Below are 18199 nucleotides of genomic sequence, written 5' to 3'. Positions count from 1 at the left end.
TGCATCTTGTTTTTTGCACTATCCCCTTTAATAAAGGAATATCTTATCTTATCTTATATTATATTATGTTTGTAAATTAATAAATTATCTTCAATAAATAAATAAATAAATAAAATCTCCCTGTTCACAAAACAACTCTTTCTAAATGTAACAAATCATCCTCTTAGGCTGGTGATGCTCGTCTGTGGTCTGTTTTGTGGAGTATGGAGCACTCAATAGGTCTGGAAAAAGCTTTATCATGGCAGTCTCTGTCAGGTGAGTTGATTTGTGATGTCTGGGGTTGGATGATCTCTGCATCTTGTAGCTCCTCCCTCGACTAGTCAGCCTGCTCGTCGTGCTGCTCTGTTGTGTTGCTCTGCAGCTCAGCGGTGGTGAAGGCAGACGCGTCCGGCTGGGATCGGAGGGAGACTGACTGGAGGAGCAGATTACTGTTGTAGCAGAAAAATACCTTCACTGCAGATTCACACGCTGGATTTAAAACAGTTTCCTCTCAGGTTTGGATCCTGCAGAGAGGGATATTCATTTTTCTCACACTGCGAGAAGTTGAAGGAGTTTGCAGAGTAATAGTTCCAGCCGGGCTGAGCTAGCCTGGCTGCCCGCTGCGCTCCACTCCTCTCCCGGCCAGCCAGACACAAGTTACCCCTCTTCTCCTCCAGCTGCTGGGTGAATCATGGCGCTCAGAGCCAGAGCGCTGTACGACTTCAGCTCTGAAAACCCCGGAGAGGTGTCTGTGAAGGAGAACGAGGTGTTAACTCTGCACAGCGAGCAGGACATCGACGGCTGGTTGGAGGGGACGAACAGCAAAGGAGAGAGAGGACTGTTCCCGGCGTCCTACGTGGAGATCCTGAGGAACGACGCCAAATCCTCCACCACCACCTCCACCACGCTGCTCAACAACAACAGCTGCAGCAGCACATCTGGGGACACTTATCCAGACTCCAGATACGCCAACATCCCACCTGGAGGTTTTGATGGCTCTAACAAGCCTCAGAGTAAAGTTGAGAACTTTTCTAAACCTTCTGCTCCTAGTTTCGCCTCTTTCACAGCCCCAACACAACCTCCTCCTCCTCAGCAAACCTACCAGCAGCCCAGCCCAGGGAGTGATGATGACTGGGATGATGACTGGGATGACAGCTCTACTGTTGCAGATGAGCCAGGCACTGCTGGAGGAAGGTATCATGACTTTGAAGGCAATGGGCCATCCACTTATAGAGTGTCGACATCCTCAATGGCAAGAGGTAATGCACAGCAAGCAAAGAGCTCTGCTACGGTTAGTAGAAACCTGAACAGGTTCTCAACCTTTGTGAAGTCAGGAGGAGAGGCGTTTGTGCTCGGGGAGGCTGCGGGTTTTGTGAAAGATGGGGATAAGATCTGTGTTGTGATGGGTCAGTTTGGTCCAGAGTGGCAGGAGAACCCGTACCCGTTCGCTTGCACGATCGACGACCCCACTAAACAGACCAAATTCAAGGGCATGAAGAGCTACATCGCCTATAAGCTGACACCCACCCACACTCAGAACCAAGTGAACAGGAGGTACAAGCACTTTGACTGGCTGTACGCCCGGCTGGTGGAGAAGTTTCCTGTTATTTCGGTGCCACACATCCCAGAGAAGCAGGCCACGGGGCGCTTCGAGGAGGACTTCATCTCCAAGAGGAGGAAAGGCCTCATATGGTGGATGAACCACATGACCAGCCACCCTGTCCTGGCAAAGTGCGACGTCTTCCAGCACTTCCTCACCTGCAACAGCACGGACGAGAAGGCCTGGAAGCAGGGCAAGAGGAAGGCGGAGAAGGACGAGATGGTCGGCGCCAACTTCTTCCTCACCATCAGCACCCCCGCAGCGCCGCTCGACTTCCAGGAGGTCGAGAGCAAGATAGACGGGTTCAAAGCTTTCACCAAAAGGATGGACGACAGCGCCCTGCAGCTCAACGCCACCGCCAACGAGTTCGCACGCAAGCAGATCACCGGCTTTAAGAAGGAGTATCAGAAAGTGGGGTTTTCATTCAAGGTCCTGAGCCAAGCCTTTGAGATGGACCAGCAGGCGTACTCTGTTGGACTCAACCAGGCCATCTCCTTCACCGGGGAGGCCTACGAAGCCATCGGAGAGTGTTTTGCTGAGCAGCCCAGAAAGGATCTGGATCCCATCATGGATTTGTTAGCTCTATACCAAGGACACCTGGCCAACTACCCAGACATCATCCATGTCCAGAAAGGTAAATTAACAACACTGTCACACTCTGATTTATCGTTTTGTATAAGGTTGCTTTCACAGGAGCCTCTCAGTAGTCACATTATTATTATTTTTATGTCTTTTGACATCAGGACACTTACATGTTCAGTTATATTTATTCTAAACTATTATTAAAGACTAGTATTATTGTAAAAGTAGACTGAGGACACTATGATTATACATTAAAGGTACAGTGTGTAGGATTTGGTGGCATCTAGTGGTGTGGTTGCAGATTGCAACCAACTGAGCACCTCTACGCCAAACAGTGTAGAAGCAAAGAGACCAAACAGCTGCTGCCGCCATTTTGGACTTAAAACACTTATTACATTCATAATATTTTATTGTTCAACACAGGCCATTTGGGTAGAATATGACAATAGAATAGAAATAATTTTGTTTTACTTTTGCACGGCACTTTGTAAGCGGACGTTTTACTGGTGTCCGATAGTGGCTTTCAGTCCAAAATGACGGAAGCGTAGCTTTGCTGCCGGGCGCTGATGTTACAATGGAACCAACAATTGACTTTTCCGCCGAATGCAAAGCCATGGTAACTCCGTTCGCTTATCTTAAAGATGCAGTGTGTAGGATTTGGCGGCATCTAGTGGTGTGGCTGCAGATTGCAACCAACCAACGCTGTTCGCCTCGCTCAAAGCTCATCCTTACCATAATAACACTACTTTAGGAGCAACGGAAGTGAGACAGCAGCTGGCGGTACCACGGTTTTGCACTTTGCGGCTCATGTTACCGCAGTTTCACAAGCGTGTCAGAGAACTACGGTGGCCTTCAGGTAACGTAAGAACGCAAAAGACTCTCGCTACAGCCAGTGTTTGGCTGTGTTACTGTAAAAACATGTCAGAGCAACATAGCTGACTCTGTGAAGAGGACCCGCTCTCTATGTAGATATGAAGGGTTCATTCTAAGCTAACGGAAACACAACAGTGATTAAACACTAATGAAAACATAGTTGTGAATATTATATTCCATTTCTGCTAATAGATCCCCTGAAATGTTACACACTGATCCTTTTAATGTTTAGTTACATTCCTTCTAGACTGTTATTAAAGACTAGTATTATTGCAAAATTAGACAAAAGACAATAAGATTAGTCAGCATAAACCCAAAACTATACTGAACAAAGGTGATATGTAGGCTAAAGGATAGACACAATTCATGTCCCGGAACACTAAGAGAAAAATCTCATTAAAAACTTCATAACCCCAGTGTTACAGTCAATTTAAAGTCCACCACATAGCCTATACACATATAAAATATAACATAATGGTACATGTGGGATCATAAATCTGATTACTTTCTACGACAAGTTTGGCCGAGGTTCAATCAACATGTTCTAAAGCAAAGAAATGCGTGTGTTTGCTGGCTGTGAAAAGATAAACAACGCTATTTGTTTCGGGCGGTTTTAAGTGTCAGACTTGTTGACAGCAGACGGCAGGTTACACATATGTCACTTTGCAAAACAAATAGGCAGTGTTTGCATTTGAGAATCGGTCTACATGCTGCTGCCTCTGTTTGTCACACCTGCTGAATCAAGTGGGCGGCACCCGTTTGGCTGTGTCTGATGTTCCATTACGGGATGTTGCATACATAGTAGTATTATCTATTAGTGCTCTGGAGATGGAGAATATCCTACCTGGCTTGACGCAAAAATAACATTTTGCAGCTGAATCCCTCATAAATGATTGTCCACAGAAAGTCAATGTTAGACTAATCTAGGCCGTCCTCCTACATGACCTTATACCCCGATGATTGTTCTCATTGTGTGGCGAAATGTCACTATGATGAGAGGCAACGCTGTTATGCAAGAGGCACAGCGCTGTAGCAATTGAGCGAAGCTCTCGCTGCTGTTTACCATATGTGGGGGGGAATGTGGCACAATTGCTTCCTTCTGAGGGGAAAGAGACGATGATAACCTAAAGGGAACTAGCTGCTCCTCCTCCATGAAATCTTTACAATCACTGCCAACTGGAAACTGAAAACCCCCTACCTGAAACTGAGCCATATAGGACACCATATAGGAGATGGGCCTATATAGAGGATAAACTAATCCTTCTCATTGCATGCATTATGTTCAGTCCCTGTGCTCTAACTTACTTAAATCACATGAAGGATGGGAAAGTAATCTTTTCATCCTCCAGTCAGATTCCCCTGTGGTGTCCAGGATTTAATTTACCAGGTACAAACATGGATCCTTGCCTGTTGACATCTTGTTTATCACTTCAACCCCCCTCCCTACAAACACTGGGCCCATTCAGCCCACAATAGACAACACTGGGGGGAAACAGGACAGACTGTGTTTAGGCTGCACTGGGACACAAACTTCCCAGTCAGCTCAAATCCAGTTTGCCACGTAGGCCGCACACAGCCCAAATAAGGTGACACAGCCATTTAAATAGTCTGGTGTGATAAGCCCAGCCTAATACCCCAGATAAGAAACTCTGATGTGATACCACACATGGAAAGACCTTGTTGCGGGTACGGTGTTGAGAAAAGATGGTAGAGAAACTGGGGGGGGGCCTCACTACACTGGGAGACTGGGAAACAAAGCTGAGGGGAGAGTCCGGGCTGCAGCAGATGAAAGGAGAGCCGTGTGCAGTTTATTGAATCCCAAATTACTTTGATCACATCTTGTTTTTAGTGGACTGAGGCTGTTTAGTTCCTCTGTTTATTTTGAGTCCGGTTGAGCTTGTTTTTTTTCTTCATGCGCGCATTCCTTTCAACCTTAAAGGGTAATTTTAGTACTTTTCAACCTGGATCCTATTTTCCCATGTTTTTGTCTCTAAGTGATGAATGGGGACAACAATTTCTGAAATTGTTCCAGTATTGAGGGATAAGAAGTCTCGTTGTGAAATAAATACGGGTGGCCATCGGATTCAAAGACCTCATCCACATTGTGGAAATCCTCTAAATATTCAGCCATAACATTGAAAATCTTATAGATAACACTCAGCTACGCTTTCTGTACTCCCAACACAACAAACACTCACGTTTCCACCATGGATGTATTCCACTATTCCACCGTCGTCTTCCGGCAACATGTCACTTCGCCAGATTTCAGAATAAGACTTCTCCTTGAGCGAGACTCTTTCCATAACAATCAGAGCCTGTCATGACAAAAACAAGCACTTTTAGTGGACGTAAATGGGCGGCGCCAGCTTGCCCCAATAGCACCATATTGTAGCCCGTGAGCAGCTGACGTCTACAGCGTTCTCCCTCAATACTGGACCAACTTCAGTAATTGTTGTCACTATTAGTCTGTTAGACACAAAAACATGGGAAAATAGGGTCCAGGTTCAAAAATACCAAAGTTACCCTTTAATCATTATGCAACTGAAGAGTGTATTCCTAATCTATTTCTATTTATAGGAAAATTAAAAGACAAAAACACGGTTAAAAAAGTGCAAGTCGAATCTTTGTGTAACCACTCATACTACGAGGCCTGCTGGTCTCTGCAAGAGGCTATAAACCTTTATTATGCCGCATGGTAGTGACAGTGATATATCGGAGCAGTTAATGTGCCTGCATTACATTAAATATTTTTAAAAGTTCCCTCGCTCATGACAGCTGAATGGCTGCTTGTTACTCAAATCGCCGTCATGTTTCCAGGGAGCGTTAAATGCAAATAACCCTCTGCAAAGGTACTTGACATTCACGCTCTAAAGTCGACTCACCTCTAAGGTTTTATAGAATCATGCAGCTCTTGAGGACTGTTAACGCTGCAGTGAAATGACTGTAATTAGTAAGAATAGGTAGTTTTTAATGAAGCCGTAAACAATGAATTTCATTTGCATATCATTGTGTGAAGACAATAATGTGCAAATGGGAGCTTAAACATGGACCTGCACTGAGTTTGTCTACCTTTTCCTTTCTCTCTGCATCTCATATATTTAATAAAACCACTTCCTTTTTCCATCCCCGTGTACGTCTATCCTCGGTTCTAACACGCCTTTCCTGATCAACGTGTGCAGGAAATGTCCACAAGTGCTATTCTTCGGTTATGAAGCGAGCTTTATTGCAGTTAGACACCTGGTGAGGGGCTAGGCCACATCCTCTGTTGTCACAGACTAGAGTGCACATTTCCGCAACACAAGTGGTCGCACAGAAACTCACTGCGGCCAAGTAGGTCAGCTGGGACTCAACAGAGCTGTATGCATGCGTTGGTGGAGCGTTAATCAAGAGTTGAGGTCAGTCAGAAAGTCAAATGGTAACGGTAGCAGCTCTGAAAGTGGTCGTTGTCCCCCTGTTTAAGAGGCTATCTCTTGCAGTCATATCCCTGTTGCTCTCTTTAGGAGAAACCTGTCAAAGCATTGCTTATCAACAATGCAACTCCATTTTTAGCTCCCTCTCTATATCTGTCTCATTAGGACCGCAGACACCAGGCGGCTTTTTATTCGTCCCCTCGGAGGTGACCAGTGAAATGTGAGCTGGGACGCTAAACATCACCGTATTGATCGCCACCTCTTCAGGGGCCCCATTAGTCATTAGCGTGGAGCTTGACTGGGACAATATTAGCTCATGATATCGACATCATATCTGGCGTCACTTTCAGAAACTTATTGAGCTTCCCATTATTTTTGTAGCTTTTTATTTTTGTCCTGATCTGATACTCAACTGTGGCCTCGACACAATATCAGTTTCGGACAAGGTTTTGTTGTTTCTTCTTATTTCAGGCTCTTGAGAAAGAGGAAGGGTTGCAAAAACGCTCACTGTTTACTGTTTACCAAAGATAGCCGATTACCATAGAAGGTACGCATTTTTGCAAGTGAAGAACCTTGAAGCTCAACAAGTGGGGGCGTAACTGAATATTCTAACATTTGACCACATACATGGGGTCTAAAAATGTCCCAGCAGCTTACAGTATGTAGAGGTGAAACACATGTCTCTCTTTTTATCACAGCTCACATCATCTATTTGTCAAGTGAATATTAAATACAACCTGTCATGCTGCTGTAAGTTCCTGTTCAAACAATTACTTAGTGGGATAATATTGATCTTGCCTGCAGTGTTTCTTAGAGGAAAAGCTTGTAGTTGACTTTAGACCAGGGCATGTTATCAATTTAGCTAAAATAATAGAGCACCACCCACTTGCAAATAGTGTTTTTATTCAGTAGATAAAAACACTCTTATATCAAGCAGGGCTGTCAAAGTTAATGAGATAATAACGCGTTAACCCAAATTTGTTTTAACGCCACTAATTTCTTTAACACATTAACGCAACTTGTGATTTTTAGGTTGGAGTGGGCTCAGTTTTAAAGCTAGATTGAAGATACTGGCATCATCTGAAACTAGAAAACCTAATGAATCCATTGGTACCAACCATATCATACTAGCTTGTAGCGATGAGGTTAAATAACGCTCCAAACTTATACTAAATTGTGGTGAGGAAAATCTGTCATGGTCATTTTCAAAGGGGTCCCTTGACCTCTGACCTCAAGATATGTGAATGTAAATGGGTTATATGGGTACCCACGAGTCTCCCCTTTACAGACATGCCCACTTTATGATAATCACATGCAGTTTGGGGCAAGTCATAGTCAAGTCAGCACACTGACACACTGACAGCTGTTGTTGCCTGTTGGGCTGCAGTTTGCCATGTTATGATTTGAGCATATTTTTTATGTTAAATGCAGTACCTGTGAGGGTTTCTGGACAATATTTGTCATTGTTTTGTGTTGCTAATTGATTTCCAATAATAAATATATACATACGTTTGCATAAAGCAGCATATTTTCCCACCCCCATGTTGATAAGAGTATTAAATACTTGACAAATCTCCTGTAAAGGTACATTTTGAACAGATAAAAAATGTGTGATTGATTTGCGATTAATCGTGATTAACTATTTTAATCGATTGACAGCCTTAATGTCAAGTCTTCATCAGACTAAGTAAACAGACTATTTTCCGGGAGGAGCACACGTTAATGAATTCAAATGCAAAAGAGCAACATCCTCAATCACATTTACATACATTGCTTTCAAGCATCGACTGCACACAGACCACAAAGGAAAGAAAGCTAAAGCCTGATCTGTGATGAATTAAGATTAAGTTAATTAAGTTGGTGAAAAGCTTTTTGGCGTGGCCTACTTTATCCTCATTTATTTATGTGCCCTCTTTCCCTTGTTACTTTTATCTATTGAGCACATCACTATATAGTCTGATCTCATCACAGTTTTATCACCACGTGAAGTGATAAAACAATGCCAGGCAATTTAGGGAAAGCACCGATTTACAACGATGTCATGTTTTCCTGCTGAGTCAGCCTTCCAGCTGACACGCCTTCTGTGCAAACGCTGCAGGTCTGTGTGATGTGTTGTTACAGCCCATTTAAAGGTCCTCTGATGCACGAATTGGGCGGCCGAAGAGGAGGCGGAGTGATGAGATGGGGATTGCCGCTGGTTGTTCAGGTCACAGGCTCGCGGTAGCCCGGTGTTGTGTAACCAGGGATTACGTAAGAGCTGAAGCGGCTGCCTCCGATGAGTCCAGGAGGGCTTGATGCCACCTCTGTATACCCAGGGAGGATTTCTTCAGAGGCGCTCATCACGGTGTTTTCTTATTCATAGCGTGACAATGCAGTATGCTACAGACCTCATTAATCACTGTAGGTGATGCTGGGGTTGGACAGTAATCAGTAGCTCTACGTATATCTCCATATATTAACACAACAACATCATTATGTATCTCAAATACTGGAGGTGTCCAGTATTTTTCTATCAGTCATTCAGTACCAGGAACCTGGGACAGCAAAGATGGCAGAAGTTGTGCAACAAGACATCAGATGCAATAAAACTAGGGTTGTCAATCGATTCAAATATGTAATCGCAATTAATCGCATCATTGTCCGTAGTTAATCATGATTATTCGCACATTTTTATCTTTCCAAATGTACCTTAAAGGGAGATTTGTCAAGTATTTAATACTCTTCTCAACATGGGAGTGGGCAAATATGCTGCTTTATTCAAAAGTATGTATATATTTATTATTGGAAATCAATTAACAACACAAAATGATGACAAATATTGTCCAGAAACCCTCACAGGTACTGCATTTAGCATAAAAAATACGCTCAAATCATAACATGGCAAACTGAAGCCCAACAAGCAACAACAGCTGTCAGTGTGTCAGTGTGCTGACTTGACTATGACTTGCCCCAAACTGCATGTGATTAACAGGATTATATCATTAGATTATTAGTTTTTTTTAGTTTCATATGATACCAGTATCTTCACTCAAGCTTTAAAACTCCGGAAGTGACGTGACAAATAAATCAACGTTGACTTCTGGTTTCACACGGGGTACGACCAGCAGCCTCCTGGGCAAACTGCGGAGTTTTTGACCCACCCATCCACCACGACCTCCTTCCTACACGGCATTTTCCGCTCTTTATACTTCCTGTTGAACGATTACGTGGATTACATACGAATTACAGTGTATTACATTTCGTAAGTATAGCTACAAACGGTGTATGAGAACAGCCTGCACTGTGGATGACTTATGACAGTAAATGAAATATCTTCAGGTTTTGGACTAAAAACACGTATTTTGAAGACTTGATCTCGGAGAAATTGTGATGCACATTTTCCACTATATTCTTACTTTTCATAGATTAAACAGTCGATTCAATGACAAAATATTCAGCAAGTTCATCACTCAGTATCTTATTGGTAGTTCTGTTTTTGCAGCAGTCCTGCAAAGATTACCTGCAGCAGCTGTGAAACCGATGTGGCTTTCTGTATGTTACAGTTTGCGGACACCATCGTCTATGACTGAACTCTTGCTTTTCTCATAAAGTCTCCATGGTAACAATTATTCCTATCTTAGTCCATTAGTGGGCTTTTAAAACACAGGAAGCCAGAGACCTTCAAGGTACAGTAAACACCTTTGGGATTGGCATTTAAGTCTTTGGACAGCTGTGTTTGTTCCTGTCTCTCTCTCTCTTTTCCACCCCCGTGTTATCTCTGCCTGTCTTTCTGTCATGTTCAGTCTGTTGTGCATTAAAGGCATTTTAAAGATTTGGGTTAAACTGCAGCTGAGGGGACTACAGCCAGAGGGCAAACTGGGCAGACTTTGTGGGGGGATTTTGTCGACATAATTCTTTGCTCTGTGTGAACAGTATAGCCTTACATGTCTAGGGGTGAGAGTTGAAGAGAGAGAGAGAGAGAGAGAGAGAGAGAGACAGAGAAATAAAGGAATAAAGGAAGTCGTAAGGCATTTCTGTGAACTTTAAGGGTAGACAGAAGCCAAAAGAGTGCAGGGTCAGGTCAGCAAGTCTTCTGTGGTCTCACATTTCAGGAAACAAGTAGGCTGAATCAGACTTTCAAGTTTTCCGGTGGTGACTAAGCCCACATACTGATGAGAAAATCCCATGACATCCCATTACAGGAAGTCTCGCTGCATGCCTTAAGGACACATATCGCACCTTCACACGCCGCCCTAAAGCCAACACTCAGAGATGACATTGTCTCTCAGCTGGTTATGCCATGTGTGGAGTTGCGCTACATGTTGTCTGTGACGTTTTGTACGATTTACAATATGTCTGTGTTAACACTCTATAACATCAAACCTGCTTAGAGTACGTTGAGAGTGTTGGTTTCTGTATTCTGAAGTATTGAGTCAGCCACATTAACAAGGGACAAGGACAGATCAAGTTTCATGTACAACCAATGGGCAACTTCACTGAGAAGTGAAGCCAATGCTGAAGTGCCTTAAACCTGCATTATCTCTAACAGCCAGCAGGGGGCGACTCCTCTGGTTGCAATGAGAAGTCTGATTGTATAGAAGTCAATGAAAAAATGAGCCTACTTCTCACTTGATTTATTACCTCAGTAAACATTGTAAACATGAGTTTATGGTCTCAATCGCTAGTTTCAAGTCTTCTTCAATACAGCATGATGTTCATTTAGTAAATTATGGTCCCATTTAGAGTCAAATAGACCATAAAGCAGGGGATGCTTTAGGGCGTCTTAATCAGCGTTTGGTTGTACCCTCTCGTGTTAAAAAAACAGGATGGCGACGGCCAAAATGGCTTCAAAACGTCAGTCCGCAAACCAATGGGTGACATCACGTAGACTACATCCACTTCTTATATACAGTCTATGTGTAAAACATGTCAGGGCTACCACTATGATTATTTTAATTATCAATTCATCTGCTAAATATTTTCTCGATTAATTCTTTGGTCTGTAAAAACGTTGAAAAATCACAATTTTCTAACGAGGCTTCTGGCTTTACCACCTGCTTCTGCTGCAAGGGATGCAAAGGTCATTTAAAAAAAGGGGAAACACGTCTTTCAAATTGAACTTCTTTGGCCGACAAATCAAGTAAAAAATCTGGAAATCATTTTTGACAAGCACAAATTCTAAGAAAAACACTAAGCACACAAACATTAGCATTCATGTCACAGCCCAAAGAGACGTTTCTTTCTTTGACTCCAGCTGTGACATGTAAACATGTTTAAGTAGTGAGATCAGACAGAAGGTTATGTCCTGTCAGTTTCTCTTGCGTTTCAACTCAATACTCATTGCTCGTGACATCTCTTCCTTTACTCGTTCAGAAAATGTCAGCAGTTTGATAAGTCATCTGTCATCTGCTCCTGGTGTTTTGACCCGGCCTTCTGCTCCCATCCGACTCCATCTGTCTGGACCTTTTAGGCTAATTTCTTGTCTTGGCACCATTATGGCTGAGGGCTGATTCTGCAGCAAACAAAACTCTGCAGAGTTTTTTTTCTAAAGAGGGGAGCAGCAGTGACGGTTGATACGTGTGAAAAATGGGAGGTTTGTAAACCATCATGTCTCAACTGTGCCACAGGTGCCCACCACAGTGACAACAGCGAGTCGCTCTTCTTCCTTGCAGAGTGGAAACTCTCAGTATGAGTGTGATGTGCTGGAATTATTTATTTTGATGCAAGGTATAGTTTCTTGTTAGATGCATAGTAGAGGTGCCATCTACACTTATCATGGTTTATTTAAATTAGTCATCAAAGCAATGTCCGACAGCTAAACTCAAAGAACAATTGAAACTCATCAATAACCACAAAATGACTGTTTTAGAATCAAACGTCATCACACTTGGTTTTAAGCCGTCGTCGTCATCTTGTTTTTTTGCAACCAGAAGTAACACGAGTCACAGGTAGATTTAAGTATAACAGAACACTGAATAAGACATTCTTAGTCAACCAAAAAGGTTATAATTAACTTTCATGAACTGAAAACACACTGAAAGGTTTAAGGAATGCAAGTTTAAGGCACTTCTGCTTTGGCTTCACTTTTCAGGCCCCAAAGTTGACCACTGATGAAAACACTGTCTCTGAGTTACTTTTTAATGTTTCCATTTGACTTGTTTTATACCGTGAAATCCTGTAAGAGAAGTCTTTGAATATGTTCTTGATGGCTACGTACATGATATCATGCTAAACAACTGAGGCTAGAGCTGCAGAAAGCTGCAGAAAGTCAGCAGCCCCACTAGGTGATGATCCATGTAGAAGACATAGAAATAAAGAAACAGCATCGTTCTTGTAGCAGTATTAGTATGAAAAATGTAAGTTGAGACTCATTTCATTCCTAGCAAATGGTAAATTACTTAACCGTGACCTCAGCATAAATGGAGTCTTACAAATCAGACTTGTTCACATTCAGTTGGCAGTTGCCCACGTTCATACTGAATTAAGTCCTTGACATTGCCAACAATCATTATTAGATGGTATCAAACTGCCAGCAAAATCCCCTTAAATGGTTGTTTAGAAAAGGCTTTTCAAGTGACTTAATGTAATAGATATTTTTTAGAGTCGGGCCGCCTCACATTCCCCAACTACAGACGCAGACGTGGCTCCGGTTCTCAGGGAACAAACTGTTCATCAACTATTTTCAGCCAGTTCCTTCAAGTTATAAATTCACTGTCAAGCTGCGCTCTCGAATCTTAATAGCAAAGAATATTGAGATTAATAATTCACTTTCCTGTGAAAGAGTCTGAAGGTCAGGTGACTGTTTGATGAGTTAAATATTTAAGTACATACAACTAGTCTCTTAAGGGTTAGGGTTAGCTGCGGGCTGTTTTCCCACACTGGTTAAAATAGTATCTGGATGATTGAACATTGATAAATAAATGGCGTGGGTGTTTTCCATTTGGAGAGCATGCACTGGATCTCATGAAGCTCTTTCAACAAGATAAATCTTCATTACTATTTTTGCCCTCTCGTCCCCAAACAGGAGCCCTGACGAAGGTGAAAGAGAGCCAGAAGCACGTGGAGGAGGGCAAGATGGACCGGGCGCAGGCGGACGGCATCGACGAGCGCTGCAACATCATCTCCTGCGCCACGCTGGCCGAGATCCAGCACTTCCACCAGATCCGCGTGCGCGACTTCAAGGCCCAGATGCAGCACTACCTGCAGCAGCAGATCGCCTTCTTCCAAAAGATCACAGGCAAGCTGGAGGAGGCTCTGCAGAAATACGACGACGCCTAACGGACCGCTTGTCTCCGTCGGTTTTAGACCTTGGCGATCAATGATCGTGCACCTCCTCTCTCGGCCAGTCAGTGGAGTTGTGGCAAACAAGAACCAGTAGCACGTACTGGTGAATGCTGTTCAACCAGCAGGGAGGGACATTCAAGGTGATGACGCTCCAGTAATAACGACATTTCAACCAAATCCAGGTTTCTCTGCGTGTTGACTGGATGTTTAAGAGAGGTAATTTAATGAAGTTAAAGCCGACTTGTAATACAAACTTATAGATTTAATGAGAATCAATGATAATGATGGTGCACCACTTGGTCTGGTGGGAGGGTGAATACAATCAATGTTATTATCTGCAGAGGGAGAACCTGTATCTGCTGCTGCGAACACACCCGGTGCAAGATCTCATACATGAAGTGTTTTTAGCCTTACAACACTGTTTATAAATGTAGGAGCAGCGATGCTCCGGTGGCGAACACACTGCCTTCTGGAAACACTTCCTGGTTTCTGTTTCCTTGGACACACACAGGACGATAATGTTTACAGTCTCCGCCGCTGTCTCGCTGTGCCTTCTGATTACAACGTCTCTCTCTGGTCATTTTTCTTACTAGTTACTTAAAAAAAAAGCTTTATATACTGTATATGTAGAAATATATTCTATCTGTTTTTACAAAGCTACAAATTTTGTAGTCTTTGAAAAAAAGAAAAGATCACTGTGCTTTGAGAGAGGGCGGCGTCTTTCACGGGAGATAATATTGTGACCCAAGGATGGATTTTCAACACTCACAGCGTGACAAAATCAGGATCAAGAGAGGATTACCTGCTTTGACAACAGGAGCCCACGCCTTACACAGGGCACAGCCAGCACCGCTGCTGATTTAAGGGACAAGGATGATGGACACTTGCTCTGCCAGATACATGAATTTGTGTCGACAAAACGTTGGTTTTCAGGCTTATATATTTGGGGTAGTATTCAGAGGCAGGCTGTTAGAGAGGTAGAGGGTTCCTCGCCTGTTTTAATAATGCAGTCTTTTTAATAGCCCACTTCTAGACAGTTCAACTGTACTGCTGTTTTTAACCTTTATGATGTTGGTTGCATCATGAAGAGATTAATATAGAAGCAGAAATAAATTCCTCCTTCACAGAAAGCTGTTGGTTGGTCCTGTGTGTTTTGTCAAGTACTTTAAAGGTGTTAAATGCAAGATTGGGAGCATTTCTATTGTAAAGGCAACACTGCTGACAGAGCTAACAGTGTTAACCTGGGGGGGGGGAACAAGAGGTTGGGTGCTACGCTTCTGCAACGGCGCCGTCGGTCGGGATGACAGTTGTAACCGCCGTATGAGAGCAGTGCAGAGTGGTGGCCGTGAGCTAGCCAGTGGGGCACGCTCACATGCACAGGCATACACTAAAAGGCATGCGCAGCCGGCCCGGCGATGTCAACAAAGCACAGAGAAACTCGGATTACAACACACTAGCCCGTTCTCATTCCCAGGGCGTCAAATACCAACGCTTTGTCACGTCCGTCGCCGTTCGATACTGCCGCACAAGAATGCCTTTTTGCACCAGGCTTTCCTTTGACTACAATGTAAACCCATCCATGTCAATACAAACGCACAGGGGAAGTGCTGTGGTGACATAGTTTAAAGAGCGAAAAGACACACGCACCAGGCGGGCGGGAGTGGTGGTGGATGGGCCCAACAGCACAAGGCTTTCATCCAGGAAACCGTTGTCCCTGTCCCGTGTGTTACGTTTCACTTTCACATTACAATCAGCTGTTTGTTCATGTCCTGTGTTCACAACGTCCAGTCACATTTTCACTGTACAAATGTAGTAGTTTAAAGCCCAACTATGTTGTTTTATCCTAAACCTAACTAAGTGCTTTTGTTGCCAAAGCCTAAGCACGTGTTTTTGTTTAATTCACAACATTAAGCACGTGTTTACTACGACTGAAATGTGACACCTAGGACTCGTTAAGCACGTGTTTAGTGTGACGGAAAAAGTGAGTCTGTGGGGCCTGACAAAGCGTCAGTATGTGATGAGTTATGATGAGAACATGTTGCACACACAGAGAGAGAGCAACTTCATTTTCTGCTCAGGTAGACATTACTCCTCTATATCTTTATATATGCTGCTATATTAATGCTCTGAATATCGTATAGAGAACTACTAAATCTGGTATAACTCATCTTTTGTTGATCACTTCAGTCCAGAGTATGAGCCTGAATACTGAACAACTGGGGGAAAAGACAATAAAAACTCTGTATGTGCTGACGGGTTAATTTGCCTTTTAATGGTACTTTAAAACGCCTCAGACATTCGCACTATAGACTTAAAGTGTGCGGCTCTGCAGGTTTCCTTGGCAGCATCCCTGGAGGACCGGTGTGCCGTGTCAGTGTTTCATGCTAAGCTCACACTCAGTGCTCATATCTGCTGACAGCGCAGAGCCCGTCCAGGCATCTGGGACATCTGGCCACTGTTAAGAGTGCCAGAGCGTATGACAGTGAACACGTAGTCAACAGGAAAAGGTCAAAAATAGCTGGGAGGGTTTTTCATTAGCTGTCATCTCCACCACCTATAACCAAGATAACCAAGATAACCAAGATGCAGAGCACGGCTTATTGGAGATAACACGTTCACCTCGGACAGATGGTCTGATTCTCCCCGTCCACGTCGACAGTTTTGTCCAACGCTGGCATTTTGTTTACTATCTTGAGGCGAACATAATATGCAGCGGTGACTTTTTTTGCCCGATGAGCAGAAGATAACTGTTAGCAGCAGCTTTCATCACCACCGGGTCTTAAGAAGCAACCATCCAGCTCTGTAAATATGTTCATATGTTAATATGTTCCCACCAGCAGATTATCTGTCAAGACCCCCCCCTGTGCTCTGTCCTCTCCTGCCACTGCTTGAAACCAGAATACAAAAATACTGACTGAAAAGGTTGCCAACTGCATATTCTCCTGCCAAGCTATCTGATTAATGGCAAATTTGAAAATGTTTTAATTTAATGTATTGTGATGAAATACAACAAGATATTCTCTCAAACATTAGAGCTTCTTTATGTGCAGTTACTGAAGCCATTTCCTCAGGGATGAGCAGATGCCTTTTAATTCCAACAAGAATCTACAGAAACATTCACTCAAAACTACAAATGTCAACCCACATGTTGACGCTAGAGGGAAAATCAGAGGATCACCAAAGTCCTTAGGATACATCATCAGGGAACCATGAATATCTGAACCAAATTTCATGGCAATCCATCCAAAAGTTGTCGAAACATTTCACTAAAAAACAAAAATGCTAAATTCAAGAAGGTTTTGAGATGTTTCACTCAAAGAGTATATATAAGAAGTAGACGTAGTCACCGCGACTTCGCCCATTGGTTTGCGGACTGCCGTTTTGAAGCCTCGAGTTCGGCATTTTGGCCGTCACCATCTTGGTTTCTTGCAACCAGAAGTGACACAAGAGGGTTGAGCTAAGTACAACCAAACGCTAAATAAGACATTTTTAGGTGACCAAAATGTGACAATTAACTTTCATGAACTGAAGACACACTGTGAAAGGGTTAAAGTTGTAAGACGAAAACATGGACAATTCCCAGTTGTGGTAGCGACCTGTCAATCACAAGGTAGCCCCGCCCTAAAGCATCCCCTGCTTTATGGTCTATTTGACTCTAAATGGGACCATAATTTACTAAATGAACATCATGCTGTATTGAAGAAGACTTGAAACTAGCGACTGAGACCATAAATTCATGTTTACAATGTTTACCGAGGTAATAAATAATAATAAAAGTAGGCTCATTTTCTCATAGACTTCTATACAATCAGACTTCTTTTTGCAACCAGAGGAGTCGCCCCCTGCTGGCTATTACAAAGAATGCAAGTTTAAGGCACTTCTGCATTGGCTTCACTTCTTAAACCCGGAAGTTGACGCCTGGTTTCACTGGATAAGTGAGAACGTTGACCTGCTGGTGGCACAAGATGAACGGTCAGGGGATCACCAAAGTCATTAGGATTCATCCTCTGGACATCATGAATATCTGAACCAAATTTCATGGCAATCCATCCAACAGCTGTTGAGACATTTCACTAAAAACCAAAAAAGTCAACATGCTGGAGACAGTAAGGGAAAAGTCTGGGAATCACCAAAGTCAGTAGTTTCACCCTCAGGACATCACAAATACCAGCGGCAATCCATCTAATAGATGGTGAGATAATTCTGGATTAAAGTGGTCAACAGACCCACATCACCATCTATAGAGCTACACCGCTGGCATGGCTAATAATATCCTGTCATGTGGGAACTAGGTCCGCTTAGAAACTCTCACCATCTCCTTCCTCCTTCCTGTCCTCTGTTTGTCTATTGTAATCTCTGGTTTTCATTTTCTACATAAACTGCACAAGATGCATTCAACACGGCCTCAGGCCTCCTGTCAATACTGCCAACGCCCGGGGAAATGGGTGCTCCTGTTTTTACAGTCTTGCTCTTTCTTTTGCCACAAGCTTTG

General features: G+C 43.2%; 1 protein-coding gene across 1 annotated transcript; it reads left to right on the top strand.

Annotated features, from left to right (window-relative positions):
- The first annotated feature begins 323 nt into the window (after positions 1–323).
- Positions 324–14837, top strand: snx18a (sorting nexin 18a). The gene is made up of 2 exons (XM_074639233.1): positions 324–2213; positions 13448–14837. The coding sequence occupies exons 1-2, from the start codon at positions 671–673 to the stop codon at positions 13699–13701; spliced, it is 1797 nt and encodes a 598-aa protein (XP_074495334.1). The 5' UTR covers positions 324–670; the 3' UTR covers positions 13702–14837.
- Positions 14838–18199: the final 3362 nt, after the last annotated feature.

The sequence above is a fragment of the Sebastes fasciatus genome, chromosome 6 (genome assembly GCF_043250625.1).
Source record: "Sebastes fasciatus isolate fSebFas1 chromosome 6, fSebFas1.pri, whole genome shotgun sequence".
Lineage (NCBI taxonomy): Eukaryota > Metazoa > Chordata > Actinopteri > Perciformes > Sebastidae > Sebastes > Sebastes fasciatus.
The sequence above is the reverse complement of the archived record's forward strand: the minus strand, read 5'-3'. Positions and strand labels throughout refer to the sequence as shown.

Bases quoted from the DNA above. Each gene is read 5' to 3' on its own strand.
- snx18a (XM_074639233.1), top strand. From the start codon at position 671: ATGGCGCTCAGAGCCAGAGCGCTGTACGACTTCAGCTCTGAAAACCCC. The intron at 2,214-13,447 runs GTAAATTAACAA...GTCCCCAAACAG, and splicing joins CATCATCCATGTCCAGAAAG to GAGCCCTGACGAAGGTGAAA.